General features: G+C 38.0%; 1 protein-coding gene across 1 annotated transcript; it reads left to right on the top strand.

Annotated features, from left to right (window-relative positions):
- Positions 1-396: 396 nt before the first annotated feature.
- Positions 397-1,428, top strand: LOC101705510 (trace amine-associated receptor 7a-like). Its single transcript, XM_087190295.1, has one exon. It carries the CDS (start codon positions 397-399, stop codon positions 1,426-1,428), a length of 1,032 nt encoding a protein of 343 aa, XP_087046421.1.
- Positions 1,429-9,760: the final 8,332 nt, after the last annotated feature.

The raw sequence follows: 9,760 nt of genomic DNA, 5'->3' as shown, positions 1-9,760 counted from the left end.
ACTGTTCAGAACATTAGCCTAGCTTGGTTTAATTGGGATAAGAACCCTAATAAAAGGTGGCAACCCGACATGCATCAGAAAACAGATTATTCCTTTTGAAACCAAACACTGCTCACATATGAAACAGTAGGTAAGAAAGAAAAATTTTAAAATAAAAATAAACAGCATTTTATGCAATAATGAAAGTTGACTACCTGTGTAGTAGGAAGAAAATACTTTTATCAGATGTGGACATTAATTGGTTTCTAAGTATTGGATGAAGGTATAAAGAAAAGAGAAAAAGTTATTAGCTTGATCGCAATTAAGGAGTATTTTATATTTTCTGAGGATTTTTGAAGACAGGAATTACACACTTGACTGTTGAAGATGACTCCATTACCAGGTACAGAGAGAAACATGAGCGGTGACCCGGCCCCTCCTGCAGCTGTCCAGCTGTGCTATGAGAACTGGAACGGATCCTGTGTCAAAGCTCCATACTCCCCAGGACCCCGCCTGGTTCTGTACCTGGTGTTTGGCTCTGGGGCTGTGCTGGCTGTCTTTGGAAACCTGCTGGTGATGACTTCAATCCTGCACTTCAAGCAGCTCCACTCCCCAGCCAATTTTCTGGTCGCCTCTCTGGCCTGTGCTGACTTCTTGGTGGGGACGACTGTGATGCCCTTCAGCATGGTCAGGTCTGTGGAGAGCTGCTGGTACTTTGGGGATGCTTATTGTAAATTCCACTCTTCTTTCGAAGGCTCCTTCTGTTACTGCTCTATCTTCCACCTGTGCTTTATCTCCATTGATAGATACATCGCTGTCACTGACCCTCTGGTCTATCCAAGTAAGTTCACGGTTTCCTTGTCTGGCAAATGTGTTGCTTTCTCCTGGCTGCTTGCTGTTATCTTCAGCTTTTCCCTTCTTTACACAGGAGCAAATGAAGCTGGGCTGGAGGAACTAGTGAGTGCTCTCACCTGTGTGGGAGGCTGTCAGGTTGCAGTGAATCAAAACTGGGTCTTGATTGATTTTCTATTATTTTTCATCCCTGCACTTGTGATGATAACTGTTTACTCCAAGATTTTCCTCATAGCTAAGCAGCAGGCTAGGAAAATTGAAAGTCTGAGCAATAAGACTGCAAAATCATCAGACAGCTACAAAGGCAGGGTGGCCAAGAGGGAGAGAAAAGCTGCAACAACCCTGGGAATCGCAGTGATAGCATTTCTGATTTCATGGTTGCCATACTTCTTGGATTCCATCATCGATGCCTTTCTGGGTTTCATCACACCCACATATGTGTATGAGATATTAGTTTGGATTGCTTACTACAACTCAGCAATGAATCCCTTGATTTATGCTTTCTTTTACCCTTGGTTTCGAAAAGCCATCAAACTAATTGTTACAGGCCAAGTGTTCAGAGAGAATTCCTCAGTGATAAACTTGTTTCCTGAATAGGTTTTTGTTTTTAATGAGGGTCTGAAATGCATTTCATAGTTCGCACACTATTCAGAGACACATGAGCATCCATGTTCATGAGTCCTAAGGTAAAATTCTTGAATATGGTTCATCTTTGATCCTGGCCAAATCCAGGTTCCATTCAAGTGCAACATGTTTTGGTAAATATAACATTAAACCCAATTTACTGAGAACAGCATCACCTTGGCACCAAGTCAGCCATTTATCACTGTGATCTTGGGCTACACAGGTTTCTGTGAGCTTCTTAAATGTCAGGGCAATAACCCTTTCCTTATTGTATCCCTGAGCATATTTAACAGGAAATAGATATAAGACCTCCTGTAGCATATTTTAAGTTGCGATGCTTGGCTTTGATTACTTTATGTAAGTTTAATTCCTACATATATATCCTCTGTCTTGTAGCATTTCCTTAATATAATATAAATGTACTAAAATAACTTGGAAAACTGATAACTCTGTTCAGAGGAGCCACAGGGACAGTCTGCATTGCTGGTGGTGGATTTGTGTATTGAAAAATATATTAGGGTCAGGATTAATAAATCAGGAGTATATCTATTGATTAACATCAACTCCATTGTTTCCAAAGGAAGAGAAAACTGGTGTCATGAATGAAATATTCACATGCTCAGTGAGCTTTATGGTACTGCACTGGTAAAAAAATTATATCACATTCAGAAACTTTACAAGTTATTGTATGTTCAAATTAGAAACTATAAGATCCTTACAATTTAACTACATTTCTATATTAATTTATTATTCAATTTTTGAATTGTTCCAAATTTTACAGAATTTTTCAAAGATATACATGAAAGTATAAATCTACATTATTTTCAAAGAGAGAAAGAATACTGAGATAAAATATATAATACCAAGAGAATAACAGGGGTGGAAAAATGCATTTCAATAATGGGGGTCGAAAACAACTGAGTTATGTAATTTGTGACATACTTTACTCTACAGGTAATTAGACAGGAACTGCTTTTGGTGTTCAGATTAGAGGGCCGCGTGTCCTGTGAATAACATGAATTAGCTGCTGGGTTCTATTCTGGATTAGTTTCTGTTTCTTTTTTTATTCAAATATTATTTTAATAGTTTTTTTTCTTATGAATCAGTTCCAAATATACTAGAATTCAATCATCATGGTCTTAAACTTTGTATCTTGCAGTCAAATATACAGGTTATGTATAGTACAAACATTTCCTTGTATCAATGGATTAGTTTCTCTTAGTCACCAAATTTTATCCATTCATTTATTTTTGGTTCTTTTTACCTGTTTTATTAATTTTTATTTTTATTGTTACATGTTCATAGTATGTATTGATTACATTCCTCTTGGGAAGTTGGTATATGTACGTAACAGGCTTTATTTCTTTCTTTTTGAACCTCTTCTGCACCCCTTCCTCCTCCCTCCATCTCTTTGCAAAAGGTCTATCTCCCTATTTTCTATTGTCCATCTTTCATTTTGCTCTTTATTAATTGTTGGGTTATATAAGAGAAACCATGCGATATTTAGGCTTGTTACACGCACCACATTCTAAATTTCAAATCATCATATCTTTGGGGAAGGAAAACATTCAAAAATGTTCTTGATATTTTGTCTAATTTCTATGCAGTCGCACATCAATAATATTTATTATTAGCACATGATTTCTTCTATCATGAAACAATTTCTTTCAATTGCTAAACCATTCCTCAGATATTGTATTATTCTGATTTTACTGTGTTTTTGAGAAACTCTGTCTCTTTATGTGATTTACAGGTGATTAAATGCACCCCAGATGGATGAGTGTCATTTACTCACAATTCTTTTGTTCCCAGGTTGAATAGCATCTGTTTATATTGATTCTAGTGGTTTCAATAACAGTAACTGTTTCTAAATAAAATTAATGTTAAAAAACTGCACATATGCATGCTTTCAGTATGTTCCATGCTCTTTGGTGTGTATTAGTTTTCCTGGCATAATTATATTATCTCTCCAAGAAGACTTGTGAAATATAAAATACATTTTTCTAATTCAATTCTTTTACTATAGAAGTGATAGGACTGAGAGATCGAGTCCAGATTGTTGTCTATACACAGCAAAGGATTGCGAGAATACACTCAAAGGTAAAAAAAAATCAACATTAAAAAAGCAGCTACATATATGGAAACTAACAAGCTGGATGTGCTCAGTGGGTGCAGTTTTGCACCAACAGAAACAACAGGAGACTCAAACAGGGAAGCACATGTGTCATGACAGCAGGTGAATAAGAAGAAAGGGATACATCCAGCGTTAGCATTTAAAAAGTGTGCACCCCACCCCAGGTGCCTCTGAGTGGATCTCTCTGGACATGACTTCCAGAAAGGACTGACAGGATGCTGAGTCATCTCAGGGCTTCTAGTACCCCTGATTCTCCCACAGTTCACTCTGCTTTAATCACATGCATGACACACACTTGCTATTTGTGAATCTTTCAGGAAGTTTGAGTGAGGAAAAAGTTACTATAGTTCAAGCTGTAGGGTCTAACACACGTGTTCTAGGCTGTAATTTTAGATATTTCCTGGTTATTTGATATTCTTCTTTCTGCCTCTGGCCCAAATTTAGGTGGATGCAGGAGGGGTGGACCCAGAGCCCCAGTTACGGTACCTGTACTAGAAGGAGTTCATAATACTTGCATTCTCACATTAATAATAGATTTTGAATTCTGTCAAAAATCTCTCACGAAGTTAAATCATTTCTCTCTAAACTTTCAGGAACAGTAAACTTATGAGAAGTAACTGTGCCCTAAGCTGTACTTAAGCAACCTTTCTGGCTCTTGCCCTTGGAGGCTTTTAAAAATTTCCTTTTACACTTAGCTGAATGCAGCGTCTTGAGTATTTTATCATTTACCACTGTGCTCGGGATAGGTACATTTTATTTGAAGCTGTAGATCTGTCTAATTTCAGAAAAACCATTCTGCTGGATTTCTCTAAATACACTCAACACTCTTTTCTCTAATTGCCATTTCTGGGACTTAGAATTTTTCTGGAGCTCTGTTGGAAAGCTCTTTCCTCTCTGGTTACTTTCTATGTGTGTTGGGTGCTTTCTTTGTCTGCTTGGTTTCTGAAATCAACTTGATCTCCTCTATTTTCAGATATGTGCTTAGGGATGTTTCAGTGGAATTTCAGAAATAATATAATAAATCTATGTGACTAATAGTCGACTTTCAGAAGATATGTATCTATTCAGCCATCGCAAATGTTAAAATACTTAAATGCTCATTAGTTATGGGAAAATATCTTATAACATAGGTCCTTGTGCAACATGGCTTCTTTCTTCATACTTCTCTTACTGCTTTAGGATGCAGAATCTGGCAGAACAAGACAATTCAAAGGAAGGCATCTCAAGGCCTTGCTTTAGCTCTCAGGATACTGTACATTTTGATTGCCCATTGTCCACATCTTGTACTATTGTTTTGTGGTGTTTGAATGCAGAAACTGAATACTGATCTAGAAATCACGTGATCACAGCTTGCATTGAACTTCATTAACAATAAATTTTCTCATTGATAGTGTAGTAAAAAAAAGAGAAATTTAAGAAGACTATATCTCATATTACTAAAATATTGTTTATTATTTACTTTCTATTAAATGAGATATCTCAAAATGTATGATAGTACAGTGTAAAGTAGTCTTCAAATTATTACCAAAATGTTGAGGAACTCAATTCTAGTGTCATGAAATACATTGTTTGCTCTAGTTGTACTGTGAAGCCTGACCTATTAGATATTCCATTGATATGGGACAGGCTAAATTCCCTATGTCACAAACACAATGCAGCAGAATCATTTTCTTTTCCTTCATGCATATCTGCTCTGTTGACTCTCCCTTTCACACCTTTAATGACCCTTTGGGATATTTTACAACCTTCCCTTCAATTCCTACAAATTTCTAGCTTTAATGCCTCCTTCAAAATCCATTCTAATTAAGATTAAAACTTAGAAATATTCCACAGTTTAGTGCTACATCTTTCCCGCCCATGTTATCCAGGCCTAGGTCCTGGGCCCTCCACAAGGGAGGGGTACACTCTTGGTTTTTCCTCTTCTCTCCACTTTCCTTTGATTCTGGCAGCCCCACAGCATCCAGAATGGAACAGAAATGTAATAAAGAGAATATCGACAGTGGGGAAAGGTATTTATCATGAGTAGTAGCGTTCTCACCTTGATGAGCAATGTCCACAGTGTGGCAGCCACACAAACCTAGGCTCTGTGAGGAGAGTCATGTGTGACTCTTTGTGGGAAGCCTGCCCCCTGCACAGGCCCTTGATGTGAGTGAGCCCCTCCAGGCCACTCCTTTGCACTCCTGTCTCTCTCTTTCCATGGGACAAAACAGTATGGGCCTTTGTATTTGAGGTGATATTGCTCAGGGGATTACACCTGTGAAGAAGGTATGGATGACTCAAATTTTACTCCCTAATTAAGCCTCCTTACAGAGTAATATATCTCTGTACATCTGAAGCAGAGAAAAGGTAATACTGGAGAGTGCTGGGGAAGGAGAGTGGATTGTCCATGGGAAGGGCACAAAGCATCACTGATCCACAGGCCAAAGATACATGAGAGCCCTGTGGCCTAGAACAGAGGTAGAAGGCAAGACTTCTCCCTCCCACAGGCTCCCCAGTGAGGGTCCTCCAAGATTTCCTCTTGCATCACACATCCTTTGGAGAGGATGTTGGAAAAAATCAAAACAGCACGGAGCAGTCACAGGCTTCAGGCAACTAGAGCATGTGGATGCTGAGTACAGAGGTTGCTGTATAGGACTGTCCTCATTAACACTGACTTGATTGTGATGCTAACTACTGCAAGGCCAAGACCACCAAGGGAAGACAACAGGAAGACCAAATTTGGCTTCAAAGTAGCTCTTCGTTTACCTTCTACCTCTTCTTCTCCCTATGGAGTAGAAACAGAAAAGGAGGGTAGAATATGAAGTAAGGCACCATACATTTCCCTTTCCCTAAATCAAGATTTTTAAGCCTATGCCTGGCTACTGGAGGTAATGTGGAAATCATAGATATTCATAAAGATAAAGGTTGAAGTTGTAAATAGACATTGAACAAAATTGAGACTTGCAACTCTCAGTGTGACTGGACATATGAATTATGGCTCAGAGGCAACAAATACATGAAAATAAATTTGATATAGAATATTTGTAGGATTAGTATAAACAAAATTTCATGTTCCTGATCATCTAATACTAAGTATTTTATAGGCTGTTAACTATATTTCTAAAGAACAATTTACCAGTGCAAATGAACTAATTAGTGAATGAGGTGCGAACAGACTCACTTATTCACTGTAAGAATCCAGTAGAATTGCTTGGACTATTTATCTGTCATGTTGATTGAGTGTGATAAATGTCCACTGCTCTGTGTTTACATTAACACCCTGCCCTTCACTCTGACTTTGGCTCCCTAAGCCACTTATTCAGAGACAAGTTATACAACATTTCTCTCCCTTTTCTCTCATTAAGCATCTTCTAAGCCTGGGGACTGCTTAGAGCACAGGGCATCATTAGCACATCTTTCTCTTATGTTGGTCATGATGAGGAATATTTCCCATGCTCAGTCCCTGGGGAGATGGTAGGGTTAGTGGGGTCTTACTTTATGAATATCTTTGAGTCACTTCCTCCTACAAAGTAAAGGTCAGTTGTGGAAATGACTCAAACAACTTTATCTGATGTAAGAACAAGAGTTTACTGGTAAATCCTATATCAGGCATCAGAATCATAAACTGCTGCAATTAGGACTTCAACACAAGCATCATCTTCTCCTCTAAGTGCTTATGAGAATTTCATTTTTATTGTATATTTGTTTGTTTGCTTTTAATCCTGGGGATTGAACTCAGGACCTTGGGCTTGCTAGGGAGGTGGTGGCACCACTGAGCTAAATCTCTGGCCAGAGAATTTGAATCCGTAGATCCTCTTCTCCACACACTCATCTCAAGTTTGTTTTCCTGCCAACATCTCAAGCATCATGAGAACACAGATCACGTTATCCTCAATACATTATATTCAATTACAGGCAGCAACTAGACATGATTTGAATACATCAGTTAATTAATAAATCTGAGACTGAGGGTGGGGTATATACAGTTTTGCAAAGTCCTGTTTATATGTACAACAAGGGGAATTTGCTATGTAAATTGATTCTATAATTCCAGTGTTTGTGGTAGAAATAATACATTAAAATTTATATTATATTTCACATATCTCAATTCTAAACTGAGTATTGAATATAGCTTTGTTTCCTTGTTTTAATTTAAGGAAAACATCTTTAATATATTCATGTTGATGTGTATACATTTTTATATGATTTTTATACACAGTGAGTTAAACAATAGCAGCTTTGGCATATTTGGAAACTCTGACTTAGAATGATTAACATATCCTGAATGGCACATCTTACTGTTTTTCAAGTATTTTAGTCTTGTTTTGCAGCAGGACTTCACAATTCTCCAACTCTTCCTTTCCTCAGTAGTAATTGCATGCTCTATTCAGAGATTGTGGAAGCTGCCAAGGGTATTTCCCAACATGCATTTCCCCTTCCTGTACTCAGCAAGAATTAACTCTTGTTCCTTAATGGAGTAAAAGTGAGCAATAAAGAGCTTTAGCAACAGAAGTTTGGGAGTTCATTGAGGAAAGAGTGGATAGAAGCTATTTCTGTAGAAGGGCAATCTAATCTCAGACTGTGGCAACTCTAATAGCACAGAGCCTTGGGAGGTGACCTCAGAGCTTTTTGTCTAGAAGTCGGAGCAATTCCACAGTCTTCTCAGATGCCTGGTGCTGTAGACACCTGACCTCCAGGCTGACTGAGTCCTGGATCCAGGGTCCTGACCATGACCTGGGGAGGGAACTGGTTGAGAGTGGAAATAGCATCTCTTCCAGTATCAATGCCAATTTCAGAAATATAAGAGAGTTGAGAAGGAGAGTGTTTGAAAGATTTCTGGACAGTGATTTTTGTTACATAAAGAGAAATGCAGAGATTGGCAAAGGAAATGTAAAAACAAGAGTAAAGTGAGGTGTTTTGGGCTAGTTTTTGCTGGAAAAAGAGAAAATCAGGGAGAATATTTTTCAGATCCCAGTCTTTGACATTATATTTCTTTTACAACTGGCTCTTTCTGTAGCTATGAAAAGGAGGCTGAGCCCAGCACATCAGCACCAGCCACAGGGAGCAGAGTCCTGTGGCTGAGGCATGAGCATCCTGGGAGGAAGCTAACTTCTCAGTAAGCCTGGAAGGAGCACCTCCCTTTCTTGCAGAGGGAGAGGGGCTGTTAAGTTTCTCCTTGAGTTATAGAAATGCACTGCATTGTATTAGACACTAAAAAAGAGCTCTCACTGCTACCAGTAAGAGGGCCCAGGACATCCTCCAAGAATGCTACTCTAGAGAAAAAAGGGAAAAGGAGTAAATTTTATATTTGCTCAGACTTATTTCATGTACATGGTGAAAAGCAACCCTATAGACAAATATACGTGACTATAGAAAATAAAATTATATTTATAGCAAAATTGAGTGTGTTAGTTAAATTTTTATCTCTCACCAATGTATTTTTATTCTACTCCTTTGAATACACTGACCACTGCATGAATCCAGACTGCTTAGACAGGTATACACAGGTAGTCAGTTTTATCCCTGAGAAGATGTCTCATACTGCTCCATACATGATTCCCATGTGACAGCTACTCAAGACTTTGAAATCCTGGTGATCCATATACCTTATCTCAAATACTTGGCCTACGTTGACCTTTCTTTCTCCCCCCCGACATTAAGTTTATTGGTACATTGTAGGTATAAAATACAGTTACATTCATCATTGGGATCTTGTACCATTACATGAGTATGTTTGTTTTTCTTCTTTTCCCCTTCCCCTGCCCTCCCTTCACCTCCTACCCCCTTCCCTATTTGCAGACTTTGTTTCCATTTTTTCCCTTTTCTCATATTTTTTCTTTTCCCTTCTTTCCTTTCCCCTACTCCTCCCACTTCCCCTGCTCTCTTAAACCTTTCCTTCCTATTACACAATATCAATTATACATTTAAAAAATTACAATATCAAGATCTAGGAGACATTACTACAGATTTTACAGAATTTAAAAGGATAAAGAAAGCATATTACAAAAATCTATTTTGAAATAAATTTGACAACTTCTAAGAAGTACTTTGGAGGACAAATTAATGAAACTAACTCTGGAGGAAATATAAAATTTGAATAGAACCTATTAAAGAAAGCATATTCCTAGCTTGAAAACCTACCTATATGACAACAACAGGCTCATATACATTTTAACTGATAAATTATATCAA

The sequence above is a fragment of the Heterocephalus glaber genome, unplaced genomic scaffold, assembly GCF_053883595.1.
Source record: "Heterocephalus glaber isolate CG9 unplaced genomic scaffold, H.glaber_assembly_v1.0 deba00001550, whole genome shotgun sequence".
Lineage (NCBI taxonomy): Eukaryota > Metazoa > Chordata > Mammalia > Rodentia > Bathyergidae > Heterocephalus > Heterocephalus glaber.
Note: the sequence above shows the minus strand (reverse complement) of the source record. Positions and strands in the feature narration are given on the sequence as shown.